General features: G+C 42.4%; 1 protein-coding gene across 1 annotated transcript in view; it reads right to left on the bottom strand.

Annotated features, from left to right (window-relative positions):
- Positions 1-25,357, bottom strand: part of LYST (lysosomal trafficking regulator) — a 159,518-nt gene that overhangs the window by 115,163 nt on the left and 18,998 nt on the right. The window contains exons 2-9 of the mRNA XM_064487841.1: positions 21,440-21,567; positions 19,481-19,679; positions 12,331-12,421; positions 8,570-10,652; positions 6,126-7,146; positions 4,293-4,454; positions 2,428-2,584; positions 290-516 (exon numbers count right to left, since the gene is read on the bottom strand). Coding sequence (XP_064343911.1) covers positions 290-516; positions 2,428-2,584; positions 4,293-4,454; positions 6,126-7,146; positions 8,570-10,652; positions 12,331-12,421; positions 19,481-19,672 — 3,933 coding nt within the window. The 5' untranslated portion in view covers positions 19,673-19,679; positions 21,440-21,567. The remainder of the gene's footprint in view (positions 1-289; positions 517-2,427; positions 2,585-4,292; positions 4,455-6,125; positions 7,147-8,569; positions 10,653-12,330; positions 12,422-19,480; positions 19,680-21,439; positions 21,568-25,357) is intronic.

Below are 25,357 nucleotides of genomic sequence, written 5' to 3'. Positions count from 1 at the left end.
TAATGACTATAAGTTAAAATTAAATGCAATTTAAAAAATGTTACCCATTCTCAGAACCATACTAGAATTCTTATTAGTTAGCCAATTACAACATTAATTTTTATGCTACTTCGGAGAACTACAGAAATAGAAGACTTTAGAATTTCCACTTACAGGTAAAAACATACCTTAAGGTACTATAAAAGACATAGTAATTTTCAGACAAGTTGGGTTATATATAAAAGGAAATGAGTACTTGGGGTATGAGCGTGATGAATACTGGTCACATTTAACTAAGTACATCTTTTACCTGCTGCATGAGTAGGAAAACGTTCTTTTCTTTCTGCCTGATGATTTTCAAAAAACTCTCAAACACGTGGGCAAGCACATCAAGTTTGGCTTTACCAGCAGAGAGCAAATTTAATTCCAGCATACAAATCTCGGGATAAATTATTTCCCCTTGAGTGAGGTTTTCAAGTAAGTCATTAGGACTGCTTGATGCACTGAAACTTTCTGCTTCAGGCTTTAAGTCTACCCCTAAAAGGGGAAAAGAAAAAACTTATTTTTATTTCCTAAACGGTGAATAAATATGTCAAATCTCACTCATCATTTAGAAGATCTAGTGGCAAAAGTGCTATTTATAAGAAGGTCTCATAAAACCTTTTCCTACTACCTGGCTTTTGATTACAATAAGTATTATCAAGAATCAAGTCTTACGATATTTGAGTACTCAATAAATGAGAAGCCCTAAAAGCAACTTTGATCTTCAATAGAGCCACAAATATTATCAACAAATATTTAATGGACATGTAATACAGATTTAACACACTCCTTTGACAAAAATGGAAAAAAAATACTATCCCAAACTTTCTGACCCCAAAATACCTAAATCACAGGGTAGTTCATTTGCCTGCCCATACCTCTGTGAAAATAGTAGGTTTGGCTATTGGTTGGATGAATTTTATACTTTGCCTTCTTCATAAGGGAGAAACAGACACTGTCTACCTGAAAATTACATTTTGGAAAATTTAACTGTTACGCCCTTTAAAGAAACTGCTATACTCTAGAACAAAATGTTCACATAGGTAACAAATTTATAAAGAAATTTATAGATTCATTAAAATTCAGATCTAGTAAGCAAGCTTATAAAAAGGAGGAAAACTGCCATTATAAAATCATGTCTGTACTATGATAAAACCAATAGCATTAAACCAGTATTTTTTCAAAAGCACCTGCTCAGGAGGTGGGGGGGAAGGTGAACTGGAGGAAGGTGGTCGAAAGGCACACACTTCCAGTTATAAGATACACGAGCACTAGGGATGTAATGCGCACAGTGACTACAGCTGCCACTGCCGCTCAACACACAGGAAAGTTACGAGAGGAGATTCTGAGAGTTCTCATTACCAGGAGAGGTTTTCTCTTTTTCTTTTAAATTGTTATCTGTATGAGATGAGGGATGTTAACCTACTGTGGCAAACATTTGACAATATATGTAAATCTAACCATCATGCTGTACATCTTAAACTTACAAGTGATGTAGGTCAATTATTTCTCAATAAAACTGGAAAAAATTGTTTAATAAATCAAGTGACTGATATGAATATATACGTGTGACTTTCAGTTTGTGGCTGTTTCTTTGTTCTTTTCACTCTCTTTATGGTAAAAAAAAAAAACAAAAAACCCCAAAGAACAAACAAAAAACACTTGCTATGGGTCCACCAAGCCCTGTAAGTAGGACGTCGGTGATTACTCCCACTCACTCAGTGGGAGAGAGCAGGCAGGCCTGAGGACGGTGAAGGGCGCTGCACGGTCACAGGCCAGCACAGAAGCAGGTGGGGCCTTCCCAGACCCTCCTGGCTCTGATCAGTCCACACGTTCCATTCTACCCAGATTATGCCCGGAAACAAAGGGTCATAGCAACTGTAGTTTCATCCTAAGGACAAGCTGGGCTGTGTGAACGAAAAGGAAATCTGTGCTGCAGCCTCCCCGGATGCCACAAGACGTCTGCCTTCCTTGTAGTATTTATTCTCTGTAGCAGACTGCCTGCAATGCGCCCCCGTCAGTGTTTGTCTGGACAGACCTTTCTTATTTAGGCCTCAGTGTAAACATATCCTCAGAGGGGCCTTCTCTGACCCCCCCGGGTGCTATCAGATCACCTTGCTTTGTTTCTTCATATGCTTATTTCTGATACTTACTGTCTTTTCCTCTAGAATATCTATGAAAGCAGGGACTTCCTCTACCCTGTATTCTTAGGCACTCAGTCAACCTTGGTGATAACAAAATACATTTTTGTTTTAAATTGCCTCCAAGGATGCCAGAATGTGTTGTCAAGATCAAAGCAAACGATGATGCAATGCATTTTTTAATGTAAGGCAATACAAGAGCCTAACTTGCTAATTAATAAGCCGATTTGCAAATCCAATCTCAAGAACTTCAGTGATACTTTACCATCATCTCGGGTTTCACTGTCCTCAGGGTTGCTCTCACTGTCTGCTTCGTAACCTTCTTCTTCCACCAACAATTTAAGACTACAACACTGAGAATCCTCGGCTTCTTCTGAAAAATCACCAGGCTGGGATGACAATTCTTCTTCAGATTGATGACTCTGTAAGATCAGTGTAATTGAAAGGCAAAAGTTGTAATGTTTGTTCACTTTTATTAATAAAGTACTTATTACTCAAAAGTCATTTTAAGGACAGCTTCAGTATTTCCATTAAGAAAAAAAATCTTAGGAATTGATATTAACCATTGCACATGATGAAATTCACACAGTGTAATTTTCCAGAATCTCTCAGACAACTTAACACCTCAAAAAATAGGTGTCCTAACAGATTAAGCTATAGATCATTTCAGTTTTACTGAAAAATAAGTCTAGAAATTTCATTCCAGTAATATAATAGGAAATGACTAAAACCCACAATTAGATAGAACTAGTCTTCTTACAACTTAATTACTTCTTAATTATACTTCTTATAACTTAGTAAATATATCTTATTTTTACATGTTTGTTCATAGAAAAAGACTTTTTTCATAAGATTTTAATAAATAGTATGTTTCATAAACTAGATAACCGGAGAAGACGCGAAAAATTTTCGAGGAGATTAGTTTTCAGATTTCTGATTGCAATTGTCTGTACAAATATCTCAGAAATTCCAGCATTAACTCCCTGTGCAATATCCCATGGCAGGAAAGTTTCCTTTTCTTACAAAAACACTGCTAATACCTCCACTTTAGAAAATGCACTTGAAGAAACCCAGAGCACTCAGTCACTGCAACATTAATAAAAGGAAGAGTAACCTTTTAAAAATAGGTATGGTAGGTATTTTAACATTTTAGGTAAGTGTTCTAACGTTTTTCAGGTAACCTCCTGAGTCAATACCATGATGAAGGCATTGTAGTTATCTCAGTAAGTTTTTAAGTTATGACAAGCAGTAATAAAAAATATTATGGCAGAAGATTATAAAATGTCATATGCATGTCTAGACAAGGAATTAAAAGAGGAGTTACATAAAGGACAGGTGACAATTAACTAAATGTAAAAGAAACACGTAAGGAGGAGAAAATTAATGAAGTACATGTCACAGTTTCAGGAAAAAAATTAAAATAGTTCTTTTAGAAAAAAACGTCCTGGGCCCCACTCTCAGAGCCCTCCTCCTTGTGACTGATGTGACTCAAGTGTGCCGTCCTATAGTAACCTACTATGAAAAGGAATATAAATATTCATATAGATGACTGAAACATACTGCTGTACACCAGAAACTGACACATTACAAACTGACTACACTCTAATGAAAAAAATTCACTGTTCTAAGTCTTAAAAAAAAAAAAGAAAAAAGAAAAAATGTTAACACGAGCTGAAAAACCATGATAGCTATTTTTCTATGCAAGAACTAGTCATTTTCATGTTGAATGATTTAGAATGAAAGTGAGTAGGGAGCTTTGGAAATATTACCCGCACCAGCAGGCGGTCAGATACGACATCGGGAGTCATCACATCCCTGAATTAGCACTTAGTAAGCTATCAGTTGTGCGTAAGACTTATCAAACAATAATTTCCATCTTACTAGAAGTAATTCCTGGTAAATTTACAGGTGAGATAAGGAGAAGCATGTCAGACTGCTCTCCTGTTTGTGTGAGACAGGCACTCAGTAAACACTGCTCAACCCAGAGGACGGAGACAGGACCCGTCCAACTCACCGGACCAAATCCTGGCCCATGTGTTTTTACCACATCCATTGGTGTCTTATTCCTACCCCATACACTGCTGCCTCTGCGAGTCACACCCAAACAATACCACCATGTGTCATTCGTACCTTGTCAGTCATGGCATCGCTGGGTTCAAAATCTGCTGCATGATCCCCCAGAGCAACTCGAAGCAGGGCATCAAATAAAGGCTTTGCTAATTCTGTTTCAACCACCTTGGACTGGGAAAGACGGTCCTTCATTTCAAGCAATATATTTTCCACTGACAAGTTCTAAGGTAAAATAAAAGAGACTAAGAATACGAATAACATGCTTTTAGAAAAAAGTTAAACAGTGACAAAATAAATGATAAATACTTACTTAACAAGTAGAAAGCTAGTCCATTTATTTGCAGTTGATATGAAATGAAAATGACTATAAATAGCTTTTACACAAACATGCTGTTACAATTAATAATAACATTTTAACCTGTCAAATGCTTTACTCATCTTATTTGGTTTTGAATTTCAACGTATCATAAACTGATTATATTATGCAAAAAAAAGATTTGTTGAAACTTCAGTATTTTGATTAACCATCTCTAGATTTTACAAATTCCTTATTATTAGAGGTTCCTTTAGACTCTAAGAAGCCTACATTCTAACCCTTTTCTCTTCCTTCTTTACTCCTTCCCTTCCTCCCTGATGGGAACCCTTGACACTTGCCTGTGTCCCTCTATTCAGGGCCGAGGCCATAAGGATGGGTAGGAAGCTGACTTCTCCCTTAAGGGTTTCTGAGTCCAACGTGAGACACAGAGACACCCAGACAAGATATGACGACGAGCATACTGGAACCGTAAACCAAGTTCTCCCAGAACAGAAAAGAGAGAGGGTGCCTGAGAGGCCTGTCAAAGTGTCCAGAGGAGGGACTGGAGGAGGCGGACACTGAAGACCAGGTCGGAGGGGGGCAGGCACAGAGGCCGAGGGAGGGATGCGCCAGGCAGCGGAACATGTACACACGTACAGAAGTAAAGACAAAGGACAGCATCTTGAGAAGCTGTTGGCTGGGTAGGGCTGACTGCAGCGTGACAGGAAATGAGGCTAAACATGGAGGTGGAAGCAAGCGGTGAAGGGCTCTGCATGCTGCACTAAGAGGGGTCTACTTTAATTGTGAGCAACGTGGACGCATCAAGACATCTTAGACAGGAGGCGACGTGGGGGCTGGGACTGCAGTCGGGAGAGCCTGCTGGCTAGCACAGAGTTAGGGGTGGGTTCATAAGGAAATAAACGATCCGCCGTATTCAAAGATTTCTGAGAAGCAGGGCCTGAAACTGAAGATTCCTTTTTTGCTGAGTTGTGCTCTGGGAGAAATTTGTGAAGGCATGAGGGAAATGGAATCTGTCAGGGAAAGAATCCAGGCAAAGATGCAGCTTCAGAATCAATGTCTAGGCACAGCCTAACTCCATGGGGAGCCTGCCCTGCACCTCAGGGCGCATCCCCACCCCTGGAGCCACACCCGGCAGTCACTGGCTCCAGCCCCCTTCCCCCGCCAGCCACGGGCACTGCTGGGAGACGTGTGCAGCTGTGAGTCCTGTGCGGCGAATGTCTGCAGTGGGTGGCGGACCTCAAGCCTGGCAGGGCACTGGACAGAATCACACCTCCTGTAAGACGACGTTACAGCCTTGAAACACGACGTCCCCTCATCTGATTTTTAATGTGTATCTAATGCCTTTCAGGGTTGGTAGACCTGTCTCACATGGGTTTTGTGTGCCAAACTGCAAGCTTCCTGAGGACAAGAACCGGGTCATGTCCTCCTCCACGTCCTCCACAGAACCTGGCAGCGGGCTAAGCGTCCAGGCGCTTCTCAAAACTTAGAATCTTTGGAAAATCAAAGTGACGTCAGCACTACGTGAGAACTTTAAAAGACAGATATTACCCCAAAGTGGGACGAAGGCAAGTTATTACCTGATGAGCTGGCTCCAGCTCCATCTTCTGCTGACTAGCTCTGGTGCCGTGGAGACAAATGGCCAGAAGAGCCTCCAAAAGTCGAATGCTGTGAAGTGAGGTCCCACTTCCTCCAGGCGTAAATACCTTTGCTTCCTCGGGAGCAGCCTGGGCAGCTGAAATCTGCCCCACGTTTACGGAGGACAGGTGCTGTGACTCCAACTCACCTAAACCACCAGCACTTGTTTTCAGGCCGCCCAGTTCTGACGGTGCCGGGTCACCTTTTACAGTTAAACATAATGAATCTTCCTTCCCGGGGACCTCAGATTGAGAAGTTCTGCTTGAATCTTGGTTTTCACCCACATTTATAGCTCCTTCCTTTTTCCCTTGCTCCTCTGCAGAACTTGTGAATAGTTTCTGGATTATCATAAATATCAATGTATGGCATACTCGGAAACCACCAAGCCTGTAAAACTGTTTCTGGAAAATGGGACTCAGCATGTAGATCCATCGACACATGGCCCAGATGTCTGCCGCGCGGTGCATCTGTTCAGGCGAAGGCAGGACGAGGCTCTGGACAGACAAGCACGGCAGGACGCACTGCAGAGGCTCGCTGGCCGTGCTGTCGTAGCCGGAAGTGTCTTCCGACTCATTGGCTGACTCTCTCTCACACTCGGCTTCTTTGCTCACACACAAGAACGCCACGCAGAGGAACAGGTTGATCGTGCTGATATGGACATCCTGGGTGACAGACTTCTGTTTCTTGGGATAAGTGTCCTTGAGGCGGGCATAAAATTTGCTAAGACTCTGAGAATCTGAATAAGCGTGCTGGTCACGCAAAGCAGCTACACTGAAAGATGACGACTCCTGTTCAGTGTCCATCCCATCAACAGCTGGAGTCGAAGAGCCTTGCTGCTGTTCCCCTAGGCTGATTATCAGAGTTTCAAATGCTTTTAGCGAGTGATTTCGAATACCATCTAAGTAATTTAATTCAATTATTTGATTTACTCCATTACAGTTTAAAAACAAATCTCTTATTACCCTATGAGAGGAAAAAAAAACAAGAAATGTTACATATAGCAAAATCATTTATAAATAGGAACACATACTGCTTCAATATGCCGTCACCACAGACAGTAAACACTGCCTGTTCTAGCTCAGCAGTCACCTGGCTGCAGTCCCTGGTCAGACAGGACCAGGGTCTCAAGTTGCTTCCTAATCGGTTTCACGTCCCGCTTCAGACACTGCAGACACGACTCCAGCAGCATTTGAAAACAACACATTACATGCTTCTCAAGTTAAAAGAAGCAGATCAGGGAAGAATACTTTCCTCCAAATGGCAACTTTCTCTATAGAAATTCTCAAAGCCACAGCCACCACCAAACTTGAGATGGACACTCTGAAAGCAGGCAGGCATTTGTGTGTCCATCTGTCTGCCTGCCTGATGGTTCACTCAGGACTTTTCTTTATTTTCAATCTGTACCTCATAAAGGGAAAGAACCAAACCACAGATCTGAAGTTTCTCAGCTCTGTCTCAGGTGAGACTCGTGGGTCTGGATCACTGGAATCTGAGTAATAACTTTAATATAAATTAGCTCAGCAAAGACCCAGGTTGTCCAAAAATATGCCAAGGAGTTATTAAACTTTCAAATCAAAGTCAGGTCTATGTAAACACTGTCACAATGACAGGAACTTTTTAAAAATGATTGTAAAGATAATGATCACAGGTAGGTTATATTTTAAGTTTTTTTAAATGGTATTTGCATTACTTTGAAAGGCCAGACTATCTATCAGAAGCAACTTTATTTATAAAATTATTTTTTAAGTACCAGAGTTGACAATCACAAAATCTGGAAAACTCATTGGTGGGATTCTAAGTAATTTTAATTTTCTTCTTTTGCTTACCTGATTTTCCACTTTTTCTACATATATTGCTTAGGTAATAAATGTAAATATGGTACTTAAAAAATAATAATCTCTTTAATTTCACTGCCATGATAAATAATTATCATTTTATATATGTGCATATTTTACATAATTATAAATAAGTGGATATTTTAATTTTGTATATCTTATTAATAAAATATTATAAACATTTCCCCATGTCCCAACATCTTTGTAAACACTTTTTAATAGCTAATAATATTTCATCAAGTAAATATAAAATAACTAATCTTGCCCCTGCTGTTAGATATCTGTGTTGTGTCTATTATTTTCTCAGAAATATATTTAAAATGTTATTTTTCCCCAGAGAAATTAAAATCAATGGCGTTATCCTCTTCTCTATTACCATCTAGTAAAAAGAAATAAATTAACAGATAAATAAATGGTAAAAAGAATCTGACATGGGACGGGAACTTTTTTTTGGTATTAAACTAAAATGAAGTCCTAGGATAGAATAAAGGGTAAAGACATTCAAAAGCATGCAATATGAAAAAAATATTTATACACACACGCACACAAACCTTGATTTAAGTAGGGTAGGTAGGGTTTTTAAATAAATCTGAAGCACTTCCTGGGGCAGACACTGATGATGACGGCTGCACACATGAGTCTGCGCTGAAGTAATGCCGAGCTGTTGACAGTGATGTGCTAGTCTGACTCCCCTTTGGAGCACAGGATTAAAGATGTAGTTATACAGTTTCCACTGAACAACTACATTGCCTTTCTGGATTAAACTGCAGATGTGATTTGCAATCTGTACACTCTGTAACCTGTCTTCCTCAAAAACAAAGTTCTGATAGGCCGCTAAGGCATCCCATTTCCACAGCAAGTCTTCAGCGCCACTGCTGGGCAGGATCCCCTGACACCTGTAAGAAGGACTGGATAAACCTGACGAAGGTTCGGCAGCGCTGGAGTCTCCCTGCAGGGTCTCTTCTAACTTGGCGAGCTGATCAACGTCCACGGTACAAATATTGCAAGCTGCCTTCTTGATTTTTTGTGGTATCTCGGCTCCTCCTAACTGATCCAAAATTAGTTTGTTAAGAATATTCAGTATATGCTGCTGAAAGTTTTTCAGCGCTGGCAACTTAAAAGCGTGGAGCAAAGGAATGATCACGGACTTGGGGTCCATGCAACAGCAGATGCCGATGCTCTGAACCCCTGACAGGATGTGGACGCACGTGCTGCTCAGGGAGGCCTGCTGCAGGACGCGCAGGCACCGGTGCGTGCACACGGCGATGCAGCAGCACCGTTCCGGGTAATAAACGTCGCCGTCTGCCGTCTCTTCGAATGGGTTTTTGGAAACCTGGTTTTTAAAAGCCGACACCAGAAGACCTGAGAGATCTCTGTGGTGATGCATAAAGTGGGAATATTCACAACGCCTGTGCCTTCTCCTTGTACACATCGACTGGTGAAGCTGCTCTGATTTCACTTTTTTGACAGTGCTCATAATTTTCATCACGCTATTTATTAGGGCTTTCAGATGTTCTGAGGCCTCGGGAGGGACTCCCTCTCTTAAAACCAGCCATTCCATCTGAAGAACTGCTGTTTCAAATAAATTAAATCCGTGATGCTGAATGAACTCTTGAACCAGATCCATGGCCTGACTGAAGAAGAAAGGGTTTGAGGCTGCACTTTGAAGACTACAGATCAGAATCTGGAGAACTCCTTCCAGAAGCTCGGGCAGAAGAAGGGCTCTGTGGCGGTACCTGGGAAACACAAAGTCCTCCTGAACCTCCTGTAGTGTTTTCTTTTGTCTCGGTGCAAAAGGGTCAGGCTGCTTTTCTAGGCAGGTTCTAATTTTTAAAGCTGCTCTAAGCAATTCGGTTAAATTTTTTCTGAGACTTTCTGGCATTATCTCTGCGGTACTAATATCTACTGACATGAGATGCAACACCGTGCGAAAAAGCATCCGTTGAATCAAAGCCACGGGTTCTTCGGTCCAACCCGCAGAAACCATCTGACTCTCCAAACCGTCGCTGAGATCACGGCAGTCCCCAAAACCTGCTAGGAACTCGGTCAGTGTCGGCACTACACTGGCTGCTAGGGCAGAACTATGATTCAAGGTAATGTCAAACTTACAAACTTTCTCTAATAAAGATAACAAAACATGACACAGGTCAAATGGAGAATTGCTCATGTGCCTGATAATAGACAAGGCAGCCGGCTCACTTAAAACGTCAGTGTTTGACTCCTGTCTTGGAATGGTCTCCCTGGAATCGTCCAGAGCCATGGCAGCAGGAGGAACCTGCTCTTCTTTGGCTGATGAGCGGTCAAGCTCAGCAGTGAGGAGGCCTTCTTTAGGAGACTGGGTTACCAAACGCTGCAGCAGGTGGGACCTCCTGTGCTTACCCACTGCCACACTCTTGTCATCTGAATTGGCTTCCGAGTCGGAGGTGGAGAGCTGGGTCTTTCTCGCGTCTCTTACAGAATAGCGCTGGGTAGTTTTACGCTGTCTTCTGCTTTTTTGAAAAACGTTTACTTTTGCAGAAACCTGACCAGCTGGGGCACTTCCTTCTAAATATACTTTTTCCTGAGTAGATCTTTGAGAACTAGAGCTCTTTTCTTTGGTCAGGATGATATCAGCTGAGAACGGCAGGTTAAAATCTAACAAAATGAAGAAAGAAAATTTAGAATACCTCAATATGGTGTGAAACTCAATTTGCACAGGTGAGTCCCTCTTATTTACCATGCACTCTAGGCGTGTACCCTCAGTATATTTTTATTACAGCACTGATTTCCTTTAGCACTTTGCTGGTTCACTTCCTCCCCACACCTATCCTGCTCATAGTAATTACCAGGTGGCATTAGTTCAAAGGACACAAATTGATTTTGAAAACAACAAAGGAGAAGAGAATTAGGAAAGCTGGGACTTGGCACTACCACCCCTACCACTGTACGGACCTCCAGTGATGCTATGAATTAAGACGCAGGGGTATATTACAGTCTCAAAAACAGTGTTTTGTTCGTAGCCGATACAACTTGGGAACGGGAAGATTCTCCAAAGTTACACAACAGTACCAATGTCCTCCAAGACTGAGGTTAAAAGAGTTACGCGTTTGAAACATTCACTGCATGTGCTCCACACTGACCAGGCACAGGCACGTCCCTGTTTCATCCTCGGTGCCTGGGACCAGGGCCTGCCATGTGGTCACCGCTCAATACCTATTTCTTGGGGAAATGAAGAAACCTCCATACTGATTAAAGAGATAATGAAATTGGTCTTTCCATTTGCAGTAATAGGGAATAAAATCTATATGAAAAATAGAGTTGCAATTTAGAATGAACAAATTAAAATCTGTAAATAAAAGATTTGTGCTTTAACTAAAAGAGGCAGGGATGGGGTGGGGTGTGCTTAAAAGGAGTCTGACAAATTACATGCAGGCAAAAGATGCAGGCAATGAAGACAGCTTCCCCAAAAGAACACTAATTAGATTTCTTAAGTAATTAATTTGTGAATTCTACAAACTCAGAAGAAAATAAGGGCAGAGTTGGTGAGTCAATAAACAAGCAGGATAACATTATAAGGCCTTAGACAATGCCTTAAAAAGAAAGCTCCACATTAGAAATGCATTAAAATGCATAGATGGCATTAAAATACAACTTAGGAGGCTTTTTGTGTTTTGTTTTTAACCCGAGAGACGCAGAAGCACCTCACAAGTCTCACATTCCAGAAACGGTCACGGGGGGAACTGCGAACTCTGCCACTGAGACATCTAAACTAAGTTTCATACACTTGTTATGCTATATATGTACATTTTTTTTCTGAATCAGAAATTCTTATCGGAATCTAATCAGAAAACCGTAAGTGTAATAATTCTACCCAGTCCTGAAACAAAATATTACTTCAAATTTATCCTTTAAAAGCAAAATTTAAAAAAAATGAAACTGCAAAAGCCATTGATTGAGTGCTGGTAAGAAAAAGAAGTCTTTAAAATAAGTAAGGAAGCTTTCATTTCTTTCTTCAAACTTTTTACCCTGCACTTAGCGAGCGTCCGTTTGCGCATCTGGACGCACGTCTCCTGCCAAGTGCTCCACCTCTGCGTGTGATTCTCTAATCATCGCTGCATCCAAATCCCCTGAGAAGCACCATGGTTTTCATTTTATTGGAAGAAATAAAGATGTATTTGCCTAGAGAATTTTTCACGTTAAGTAGCACACTAATACATGCTGTTCTGAACCTGAACTGTATCCACCGTTACGTCAGAAGTAGCTCTTCAATGAGACTTTTTCCCCCAGTGGAACTCTGATAAAACAAGTAGTATGAGAAAGAAAACAAACATACCAGCTGCCTTTTCCTCTTGAACAGGGATCTTCCAGACCAGGGGGAGCAGCGACAGAAGCAGGGTAAGGAGTTCTTCCCTACATGTCAATGCCTGGATTAGAAATAAGAGAATCCTTTATGTTCCAAGGTCATAAAACAGTAATTCCTAATACCTTTTCTTAAACTGAATTTTAAAAAATCCTTTTTCTTGAGAAGGAAGAATCAAATTAACCTATCTTAAATCCAGTTAAAGCTGAGATACTTTGCAGTTTATAAACCTTTCCAATGACAGAAGAATGTAACAGTCTTTGATGGTATTTAGCACATTCTTGCTGATTTTTTCCAAAATAGCTGTTATTATCACCATGCACATTGTAAGAATTCCTCACCTATGAAAAAACACGTTCGCTAGGTGAAAATGACAAGTTAAGCCCTATTAATTAGCAAACCAGTAACATAAGTTACAAGAAAAAAACCATGAAAACTTCATGCAGTTAAATTTAAAACGCAGAGAACACAATTTTAAAAGGAGAAATGGACATTATTAATAAAATAATATATATGAAGAGAGAAAGACTTATTAGTGAAGGTCATCCAATAATTATTTATTGACTGCACACGCTTTCCACACCACTTACTGCCTTACCCTTCCCGGAGGCTGTGGTCCAAGCCCTGGAGAAGTTCCCCTCATTTGGTCCATAAAACATACACACAAAACAGTCAGAGAACAACAGAAGGCATGCAGCATGAGTAAGTGCGCGGGTGTGGCACAGGCACTCAGGGCAGGGGCTCCGGCAAAGCAGCCGTCATTACCGGCCAGCAGTGTAGAAGTGCTAGGTCGGGGACGTCTGGGACACGGGGGGCCAAGGAACTAATGGCAAATCAGTCACATCAGTCAGTGGGGAGGGGTCCGGGTGGTCCAATCAGATTTGCTTGTTGGAAAAACCACTTCAGCCACTATACAGAGGACAGAATTAGGGGGAAGGGACTGACCAGTGACAGAGGCAGGGAAATCATAACCTCCATGAGTGACGGTAACGATGGGAATGCTTTGACAGTAACGCTGAAAAGAAGGAAACATATCTGAGCAGCTGTAAGGGAGAACTGAAAAGACTTGCAGTTGACTAGCTATGGGGTTTATGGGAGAGAAAAAAAGATCTAAAAGAACTGGAAGGTTTCTGGTTTGGGCCAGTAGGTAACTAATAATATACCCACCAAGACAGGAAATTTAGCAGTGGCATTAGGCTGGGGTAAAGATGACAGATTCATGGTTTAGACACAGAGTGTGAGATGTCTGTAGGACATTCAAATGAGAGCTCTTTTTAGTAAACAGCTGGATATCCAGACCTGGAGCTTAAGACAAAGCTGTGAAGTAAACAAAAAGACTTGGGAGTCCCTGGGGCAGAGTCAAGGCCATGTGCGAGATCTGCTAGCGGGAGTATGCTGGACAAGAGACGGTGGTGGTGGATGGGGACGCAGCTCCCCCAAAGACGAGAACAAGAAATACCAAGGGAAGAGAGCAGTGCAGGGAGAAAGAAAGGTCAACCAGGTCAAGAGCTGCTCTTCTTTAATTGTGTAAGATGATGGCAGAAAAGCATTTAGCAAGAAGAGGGTCACGAGTGGCCTTAACAAACGCGCCTTTAATGGAGTGATCAGGGCATGAGTACGATCACATCAGGCTGAGGAGCGGAGGGAAAGGAGGACGCAGAGACGTGGCTTGCAGACTGCTCCTTCCTGGCGTTGTCCTGGTTAGGAGAAGGCTGGAAATCCTGCAAAAGTAAACCCCGAACTCCTCGCAGGCTTCGGAGACCCTCGGGGACATGCTCGTTGTTGCCTGGTCCACACCCCCCTGCCCCTTCCCCACACGTCCAGCTAGTGAGGGTTTCCTGACCACCATGGTCCTGGTATTGCTTCAAACATTCTCCTCACTTACTCTGCCCTGTCATTCCATCACCATTCTCCCACCTGCCAAATGTCAACTCATCCCTCAGGTCTTCTATAACCCCAGATCCAGTTAGGTTTCATGTCCCTGATCCCCTATAGCAATCAACTAGCTCGACTGTTGATGTCTGAATGCCCATTTTCCTCTTTCATTCATTCAACAAATATTTACTAAGCCCCTACTACGGGCCAGACACTTTGGATGTAGTGGTGAACAAGGAAGACAACACTCACATCCTTACAAAGCTGACACTCTAGCATGGGGGACACAAAATCATGGGTAGAAATAAGAAAATTTCAGACAGAATGCTGTGCTATGGAGACAATTAAACAGGAGAGGGATTACAGACTGATGAAAGGGGGACATTTAAACAGGCAGGTCAGGACTTGAGCAGGACTTGATTGATGAGAAGGAAGATGCAAAGGCTTGGAGGAAAAGGGCTCACAGGAAGTATACAAAGGGTTGGGGATGGATTTGACTTTTTCACAGACCAGCAAGCAGGCCAGTGTGGCTGGACCATAGCACAGGGAAAGTGCTGGGAAACAAGGCTGGAAGGGGTAGGTCGGCGAGGTGAACGGTGCCACGTCCAACGCAGCCCTGTGGGTCATGCGAAGGAGTTTGGATCCACCTCTAAACACGATAGGAAACTTTTCCAAACACTCTTCTCAGTCATTTCTCAGAGCATGGACTCCAGGGCTCAGGCCCTAACCCTTAGCAGTCACCTCCCTTTCCTGCCATTCAATGCCTGGCGAACTGTTGGGCATTCATAAACACTACCTGCATGAATGACTTTGAATTCTGGAAGAAATTCAAAGAAGAAAATTGTGTCAAAGGGCCCCTTTTCCAAGTGCTTTACTTCAAAATTAGCAAGACTAAAGGTGTTGAGATAACATTTCCATGTATAGCGCAGACTCAGTATGTACCTCCACGGAGTTTTGTAAGACCCCACAGGGAGGGTACAGCTCAGAGCTTAGCATGTCTGAGCTCCTGGGTTCAAGCCCCAGTACCTCCATTAAAGTAAATATATACATAAATAAACCTAATTACTCCCTCCCAAAACAAACAAAAACTTACTTAAAAAAAAAAAAGGCATCAGAAAAGGATACATGGTCTCTAAAACAAAAACAAGGAAGCCAACTTCGAGCATGTCTCTCCTCCTGATCTGAGTCTCTCTGAAGCAGATGAACTGGTAGCATTCCGATGGAGCTGCTGAAGCCTCAGGGCGCTGTGAAGAAGTGCCAGGGACACGCCGTGCTTGCCGCTCAGCCCGGCCCCACAGCAGGACGCTGGCAAAGCCCCGCCGCTGCGTGAGCGTGAGCGGCAGCCCTGGCCCTGGCCCCTCCTGCCCACGCCGCTGGCGGCCCCCCCCTACTCTCTCCGGGGGGCTTCCCTTCCAGCACCACCCCATGATGTCTTTTCTCCTCTCTCAGGACTTCATGTCTGTTGCCACCATCTCTTGAAGTGAGTTAGTTCTTGGAAACCATGGGCCTTTCAGAAGAATGAGACTGAAGCAAGCACGGTGTTCCGTCTAGCTAGAATCGCAGCCCTGAGGAGGACGGCCCTGAGGGCCCAGCTGCCAGTGCAACAGCCGGGGGACGGTGCCTGACTTCACAGTCAATCACAACCACCTACCCTTTCACCAGCGATCACAGGCCTAGATATTTACCCAGAAGAAATGAAAATATATTCACACAAAGACATCACCCAAATGGTTAAACGCCAGGTGAATGGTTAAACAAACTGTGGTATCTCCACACAACAAAATACTCTTCAGAAACAAACAGCAGTGAACTCCTGACTATGCGGCAGGAATGGAGCTCCGAGACACAGGAGCACGTGTTCATGACTGTGCTTCCGTGACCCTCCAGAACAAGCAATGCCACACTCAGGTGCTTAAGTTGGAACAGCGGTTGTTGCGCAGGGGCAAGGGGAGTGGCCGACTGAGAAGGGGGTGAGATAGAACTTTCTCGGGTGGTGGGGAGGTTCTAACCACTGATCTGGGTGCTGGTTACAGAGTATATATATTTGTCAAAACTCACCCAACAATACACTCAATATCTGTGCATTTACTATATGGAAACCAATAAAAAGTCTACTTAATTTATATTAAAATCTATTGATAAAGCAAGAGTATTCAGTAGGAGGGCAAGACCTTAAAACGACTCTTGTCTAGAGTATCCAAGTGTTTCAACTCACGAGACACCCAGATAGAAAAGCTGAAGCTCCTCCCAAAATGTACAGCTTTGAATCTAGTGGGGTTTTTCCTTTTTTTTTTCAATTTTGTAATTTTATTTTTTTTATTTAGTTATAGTCAGTTTACAATGTTGTGTCAATGTCCAGTGTAGATCACAATTTTTCAGTTATATATGAACACATATAGTCATTGTCACATTCTTTTTCACTGTGAATCTAGTGTTTTGACTCCATTTTAATGATTAAATCTTGCACAATTAAATTCCCTTAAAGAACCAAATGATCGTTCGCCATTTTCTGGCTTGAACAATTAAATCTTGGTAAGTCCTATTTTTTTAACGGCTATTTGAAAAATACTCCTACTTCTACTGTTGTACTGTCGTTGCTACAGATACGCCACAAAGCGAGCGACCACGGGAAAAGAGGGCATTGAAACCACTGCCACTGGAAAAATGCTGTTGCATTTATGAGCTGAATGATTTCAACCATTTAACAGCACATTCAAAGATATCCCACAACTTAAAAGAGGAAGGTGAGTGAAAGTTGACGAGTGTTTGCTTAGGGCCAAGGGGGATGGGAGGGAAAGGGGAGTGATGGGTAAAAGGCAGGGGGTTTCTATTTCAGATGATGAAAACGTTCCAAAATTGACTGTGGTGACAGCTGCACATACATGTGATGACATAAAAAGTCGCTGAACTGTACATCTGAAACAGGTGGATTCTATATGTGAATTATATCTTAGTAAAGCTGTCATCCAAAAAAAGCTATTGAGCTTCCTCTTTCTCTTCCGGTCCCAGGCGATTTGGGATCTCCCTGCTCCGGTGCAGACATGGCCAAGTCGAAGAACCACACCACACACAAACAGTCCCGAAAATGGCACAGAAACAGCATCAAAAAACCCCAACCACAACGACACGAATCTCTTAAGGGGGTGGACCCCAAGTTCCTGAGGAACATGCGCTCTGCCAAGAAGCACAACAAAGAGGGCCTGAAGAAGATGCAGGCCAATAACGCCAAGGCCACAAGCATACGTGCTGAGTCTGTCAAGGCTCTCGTAAAGCCCAAGGAGGTCAAGCTCAAGATCCCACAGGGTGACAGCTGCAGGCTCAGTTGACTTGCCTGCACTGCTCACCCCAAGCTCGGGAAACATGCTCGTGCCCTCACTGCCAAGGGTTTCAGGCTCTGTCGGCCAAAGGACAAGGACAAGGCTCAGACCAAGCCGCAGCTTCAGCTTTAGCTTTAGCTGCAGCTCAGGCTCAGGTTCCGGCTCCCAAAGGCACCCAGGCCCCACAAAGGCTCCAGACTAGAGGCTTTCATCTACTGATGTGAGGATATAAGGACTAGTGTGACCCCTGGGCTGCTGTCTGCTTGGGGCTCATGTCTACCTGTGCTGTTTGTACAAATAAACCTGAGGCAGGATCTGTCAGTCAAAAAAAAAAAAAAAGCTATTGAGATTTTTGATTGGGATTGCATGAGAATCTACAGATCAATTTGGAGAAAACAAATATACTTACAATATTAATTGTTCCCAACACATGAAACTTACGCAGTTCTGCCTTTACTTGGGTCTTCTTTAGTTTCTCTCAACAACATTTTTATAGAATTTTATACAGAGACCTGTACATAATTTATCAGATTTATTCCTGGGTAACTGATATTTTTGATGCTACTAACATAGCATCTTAAAAAAAAAAGAGAAAGTGCTGAATTGTCCTAATGTGAGGTCAGAAAATGAACAGAACATGATATGCATATTAAATCGTCAAAATTCTAAAATAAAAAACCACCGCAAGTGGTCTAACAAATTTTTTTTCTGATTTTAAAATGTATTGATAGAAAAGTCACACAAATATATAAAAATTAAATTACAATTAGTCACACATTTAATAAATCACATTCAGGAAAAAGAATAAAAATACCTAAGCCTACGTGACATTATAAATCAATGCCACCCCAACAAAAACATATAAACTTCACAAATACCTGCAGATATTCCGGAAAATCCCATGACAGGTAGATACCACAGTGAACAAATGCTTCCTGATTTATATTTGTTAAGTTCCTTAGCTTACAGTGAAAATAGATAACGCATAGTTTTACTATCTATATTTACCCAATGTATGTATTTATTAGAGAAGTGCTTTTATAGTAAAGAAATTTCCTTTTACAATGATTAAGTTTACATTGAAAGCCAGTGACATTTAAAGGGGTTTAAGCTGTCCGTCACATTGCTGCTACAGAGCCCTGTTATCTTTTCAGTTCAAGTTAACTGAGATATTACTATCTAACTGTACATTAATTAGTAGACGGTGAAAGCAGATGGTGGATTTTTTTTTTCATAAAATACACATTTGTTTTCTACTAAAATAAAATAAAGATGTAAATCACATTTGGGCTTCAAGTTAACCTTGTCTGAGTTACTTAATGTTTCTGGACCTCAGTCTTTCATCTACAAAAGGAGGTTACATGGAAGTCTCTCTATAGTCTCAACCAGCTTTAAAACTCTGCTAATTCTAGAATAAGGAAGCAGCAAAACACCACATGGTGCCACCATCGTTTAAGCAAACACAGTAATGTACGAAAAGCCAGATGAATGCAAGACAAAGGACTCAGTAATTGTTCGTTTTCAAAAGGATTCTCTACTTTCACCCCAGAATGGGCAAGCTCCCTAAATATAATTTACACTAAACTTTTCAAAAACATATGTGATTTTTTTGAAAGTGCAAATTCATGATGCTTCTGAATTGTAACCTTATCTCCACTAATCATAGTTATTTCACACTGATATTAGGACAAAAAGCATAGTATATATGAAACCATTTTAGAAGAAAGATCATTAGTAACTGTGAGATATTAAAGACATTGTGGAAAGTATCCAAATAAATAATATGTTCATAAATGGAGCTACCTTCCCTTGAATGATGTGAGAGGACTTTATCTCAAAGAGATTCTCAGACACTGTGTAACCCAGAAATTGTGTATCTATAATTAACTAAAATATACTGATGAAAAAGTTATTTGACATGAAAATGTTACCTGGTCAATGATAGAATTTAGCCTGGTCAGTAACAGAAATCCTCGGCCATGGACAAGGTATTGTCCAAGGGCTGCCATGTGCGTCTCCTCCTCCTCCTCCTCCCTGGCCTCCACTCTCTGGACCACTGCATTGCAAAGCCGGTTGACATCGGTCAGAAACTCACGTGCCAAGGAGTTACTGTCAGTGCTCATGACCGAGCTGTAAGATAAACATGACAAAAAAGATTAGAGAAGCAAAAATTTATGTTTAAAACTATGCGTTTTTGCTGCTGTTTGTTTTTAACTAAAGACTGACTTTAAATTACAGGGCATTGGCACCTAACCTTATCAAATTTCCAGACATAGCTCCGAGCCGGCCAGGTGCTCTGTGAGTATTCCTGCAGGGCGGGAACAAGCCCCAGCGTGAAGCGCCTGAGCACAGCCAAGCAGGGATACGGGAGAGCACCTGCAGAGGAGATGCCAGTGGGTGGTGGAGGTTACAGCAGATGCTGACTTTCCCTCTTAAAGAGCCTCACCGTAGAATAAAAATAAACCCACTACTTACAAAAATTCTTGCTGTACATGCTCTGAAAGATAAACGGATCCTTTAAAAATATAAACTGTTTTTCCCATGATAGAATCCACAGTCACTGGCCCACCTTCCCAGAGTTCAGTTAATGGTTGGGTGGGGGGTGGGCAGGGAGGAAGGATCTACCACCAGGCGACTCAAAATAGAAGAATGCCAGCAGCTCAGCTTAGGCCAGTTCATTTCTTACTACACATCCGAATCAAATACAGGGCAGTGTGACATTTTAGGATTAAGGACAACAGTAAGGTAAAGCAGACAAAAGAGAGCAGAAACACAAATACAAAGAAAAGAATGAATAAACCTCCAGAAAAGGAAAAAGCTTGAACAACAAAATCCCCAAAGGATTTCAAAATAGTTTCACCCTAGGGTTAAAAGTAATTCTAAGACACTGAGTAACCCTGAGAACTTTTTAACCTAAGAGGTTGAATTAAATAAAATGTGTACTGCAGTCTTCCTTCCCCCACGGTGACAGGGCCCTTTGGCGGACCCTGCTGAGAAGGCAGCAGCCACATGACTGTGCCACTGCCGAGGGGCACTGCCGGTCTCCGGGCCTCCGGCAACCGACACGCACTGACTCAGGGTCAGCTGCAAGATGTGACTCGTGCGGGGCAGCCTGCAAAGAGGGACTGGCCAACCATGCTTTCTCTCTCTCAGAGGAATCTGAATTAAGGGACGTAACTGTGCTGAGAAGCCCCACAGAGATAGGCCTGTGCTGGTCACTATGAGGTAGCTGAGGGTCAGAAGAAGCCATCTGGGTGAAAACTAACTAAGAGGATGCAAAGAGAAATAGATAAACATGAAAGGGAGAGACCAAAGAAATGCCTACTACTACTTCGGTTCCTATTCATTCTAGGGCCTGATGGTTTAACGCCTGGATTCCCATCAGAATTCCAGGTATGGTTACAACAACAGTCCCCTCTTTAACATAACAAGTACCATTATTTTCAATACTGAACATTTAGAAAAAGAAAAGTTTAAAAAATGTACATAACTCATTATCCCAAAAGGCAGCAATAATCTCTATTATATATAATATTACTTCTTCATAAGTTTTCATAAAGTAAAATTGTTCAATAAATCAAAGAACCCAATTTATATTCAGTCCATATTTATCCAACTTTATTAATTGATTTCACCTAATCTGTCATTGATTTTAAGATACATAATATTTAGTGTACCACTATGAAAGAAAAAAACACCTGCCAATTACACTATAACCCAATGCTTTCTTATCACTTAGAATTTTCCATACAATATCATCTCCTGGGCCACCAAGATCCTCCACCATGCAACATTTAAAGTTCCAACACAAAACCAGTGGCCAATATTCATATCTGATGTATGAAACAGCCAACAAATTTCTTCAATCTCAAGAGCACACTAAAAAATACCTGTAGCTTCAAGAACAGAGTCTTGAGTGAGGGAGTCTTGGAACATACTTGATCGGAACAAAACAGCTTGATCGTAGCTCCTTACGCCTCCTCTCCCAACTCCCAGCTCCCAACGTCCAGGAAAATCACTATAAAGGAAGGAGAATCAGACACATCAATCTTCTTAACAACGGAACCTAGGAGGCCATGGACTATCACGTGTGTATTATGCACAGCCAAGTTACTACTTTCCTGTAAGACTGAACATATCTGAGGATTATGAGAACTCAGAAAATACTAAAGCCAAACAATGAATAAAACACCACCAAATTTCCTATCTTTGTTGACTTTTTAAAAATGAATTAATCTTAAAAAATTTATTTATTTATTTATTTGGGGGTGGTAATTAGGTTTAATTTATATTGACGGAGATACTGGGGATTGAACCCAGGACCTTGTGCATGCTAAGCACGCACTCTACCATTGAGATACACCCTCGTCCCGATGAATGAATCTTTTGTGTACAACACAATGAAGACTATTTCTGTTCACTAAAGGATAAATTCCTACTTCTGGGCAACAACATGCTTCTCTGTCGTTTCCTCCCTCAGAGTTTTTTTACCAGGCAGAGGCAAGAAGAAAATTTCCTTATTATAGTTACAAGGCAAACATAAGGGTTTATTTTGAACCACAAGTTTTAAAATCAAAATGATCTTTAATTGTTTTAAAATGCTCAAATCTAGACAACTGTCTTGAATTTCTTCCTGCTTAACAAACAGATCTAATATCACGCACTGTGGTAGGTACTTGAGAATGAAGCAGGCAGGAAACAGGACAGAGGACGTCGTGTGAATGAGGAAAGACCGCCCGCTCCCAAGCGGCGGGGCCCCGGCGCGTAGCGATCCGAGCGCAGCTGCGCTGCAGCCCGCGCGCCCGCCCCGCTGGCCGGCACCGGCGGCCGGGGCGCCAACTGCTGGACCTAACGAAACAGCACGCCTTCCGCAGCTGCTCGCACCGCAGCGTCCGCAGGTTTTTAACTCTGAAATGATGGCCGGGGAAATGAGCATAAAGATGGAACTGCAGGGACCGCTCTGCCCGCGGGCGCCCTCTGGGCTGGGCCACGGCAGGGCGGAGACACTAGAGCGACCCCGGCTGCCTCAGCACGGCCTTCAGAAGGGAAGGCGGACAGACAGCTGGGTCCACGGCTGTCTCTCTCCTACAGAGGGGCGTTTCTAGGCCACGCTGAGGGCTTTTTCTAATGCTCTTAAGCGGACGTGGCTTCTTTATCTCTGTTGTACACAGCCCAGCTGGGATACCCACGGGGTTTCACTGCATCCAAGACGCCAATCCCGCCGGCCGGCACTCCGCCACGGCCCCTTACGCACAGCGGTGCCTGAGCTTCCAGCGCCCCGTGTTACGGTGGTGTCAATAAAGTGCAAATAGAGGGTGTGCGGTTTTGTTTCTTTTTTTAATATACAAATTTAAGATGTGCTTAGGACATTTTGTATTTTGCCCGTTTCCACACTACGTGGACACCTGGTAGCTACTTATCCACATGACTCTCTCACCTCCTAGATCATGAGTTCCTTAAGGCCAGGGACCCTGTCTTATTGTTTTTTGCACTTTACAGCTATAATGTCAAATTTTAAATTCATCATCATCACAATTTTCAACTTCTGATACAACTATTGTTATAAAGTCATAATAAATAAAACTTGCTCCCAACATTACTAGAATTTTTATATTCTTAAAATTTACCATAAATGAAAAGCATAATAAAAAAATGCCTATAATCATATATATGACCTTTTCAGAGACATAGCAGGTTTCACTTTCTCTAAATCAGTGACTGGTAAAAGTGTAAAATATAAATGGCGAAAACAAAAAGCAAAAAACAGATAATGTATTAGCTACACCTTTTAGTTTTATGTCAACAATATGCCATTTAATTTAACAAATGTTTATTGAACACTCACTATATGCCAGCTACTATTTTTGGCACTGGGTATAGAGCAAAAATAAAATCTCTACTCTCATGGATTCTAGTGGGGCAGAGACAGGGAAAATAAACTCATTGTAACATCAGGCAGTAGCACTAAATGCCAAGAAAAAAACACAGAACAGAGCAAGGGTGCAGAGCGACAGGAAGGCTACTTCAGACAAAGTCTTTAGCAAGGAATGTCTGAGAGGTGATATCTGAGCAAAAACCAGAATGAAGTAAGCAAACAGGCCATGAGTACGTGGGAAAAGAGAATTCCAGGGCACCCAGATGAGCGTACGTTTGATGCATTTGATACTGAGTGTGAGAGAAAAAGAGAAGCTGGAAATTACTACAAAAGTGAGAAAGGTCACTCACTCCTGCTTCTCAGGGACTGAAGTGAGATGTGGAAAGAGGGACTAGGGTGTCCCTCTGGACTGTTTCTCCCAAAGAATGAGAATCTCCTTCCTGCCCATCCTTTCCTTGCCCTCCTCCCCACCCCAAAAAGACTCCAAGGTTTTAAGGCTGTGAGATGAAGAACACTGCTTACTGATGGTAAAACGGGCCGGGAGGGAAAGTAAAGCTCAGGTTCAGCTGTGTCAAGTTCGATAGGTCTCTTAGAAACCAAGCACAGGACATGAAGGAGGCCATGGGGCACACCAAGCTGCAGTCCAGGCGGGGAGAACCAGTTTGTGAATCAGGTGGTGAGTCAGTGTGCGAGTTATCAGCATACAGATGCATTTTAATGAGACTAGATGGATAGAACGTTCTGTAGGACGGGACTGTGGCTAGTGGCTACAGCACTGAACAGTGGGACCGAGAGAATGAGTGTGAATGGGACAGAGAAGACGTGCCAGGACTGAGCCCTGGGGTTAAGACCACTGAGTCCGGGGGGAGGAGGTTCCAGCACAGGAGACCAAGAAGGAGCAGCATGGGAGGCGGGAAAAAAATCAGGAGTGGTGTTTCCCAGAAACCAGGTGAAGAAAATGTTAAACAGGAAAGAGTGATGCATTGGGTCCAATACTGCGGAGAGGCTGAGTAAGATGGAAACTGGGAACTGACCACTGGATTTGGCAACATGGAAGTTACTGACAACCTTGTCACAGGTGCTCTCAGTAGAGCGGCAAGGAGTGGTGAAGAAATGGAGGCAAGGAATCCAGAACTCTCTTTGGAGAAGTTCTGCCAAAAAGTGTGGCAAGGAAATGGGAGCTTGAAGGGGACATTGGATAGGGGAGTTTTTTTTTTTTAAAAGAAGAGATATTATAAATTGTTTGTAAGCTGAGATACACAGCATGTTTTATAGCATGTTTCTCCAGCAGAGAAGGGAAGACAGATGAAAAACTAGAGTGAGAGGAGATAATACAGGAACTGTGAGAAGGCAAAGTGAAGAGGATCCAACGTGCGAGTGGAAGGAACAGTGATGGTCCATCGAACGGCCTAAAAAGCATGACACAACACGAGCACCGATCCAGCAAGATCCATGTGTCTGGCTGCGGGAGGACTGAGATTTGGATGCTTCTGTTTTCTCAGTGAAATAAACCACAAGGTTACCCACCAGCTGGGAGTGAAACGCGGAAGGTGTTAAACTGATGAGTGGAGCAGGGTCAAAACCAGCAGCCCTTAAGGGACTTCCCACTAGGCTGCCAATTAGTACTGAGACACTGAAACACACTCAGTAATTGTAACCAACTCTCCACACATCCCCAAGAACAGAGGATGCCAAATACCTCACGGGAATCTCAATGCACTACAGCCAGTGCTCTCCTGATCTGTACCTGCACATCCCGCCAAAAGCAGGAATGGGGTTACCTGGGTGAATCCGTTTCAGAGAACCCCCCTAAACTTCACTGCCCATCTGTGCCTTCCCTAGATGTTTGCAAATCTTTTAAAAAGATCTCTAGAATCTTCTGTAGAGGTGACCTCAAACTCACTAAAATCTATGGAATCTACATTCTTCTTTT

This window comes from Camelus dromedarius, chromosome 8, assembly GCF_036321535.1.
Source record: "Camelus dromedarius isolate mCamDro1 chromosome 8, mCamDro1.pat, whole genome shotgun sequence".
In the NCBI taxonomy this organism is placed as follows: domain Eukaryota; kingdom Metazoa; phylum Chordata; class Mammalia; order Artiodactyla; family Camelidae; genus Camelus; species Camelus dromedarius.
This window is presented reverse-complemented; position numbering and strand designations above follow the sequence as displayed.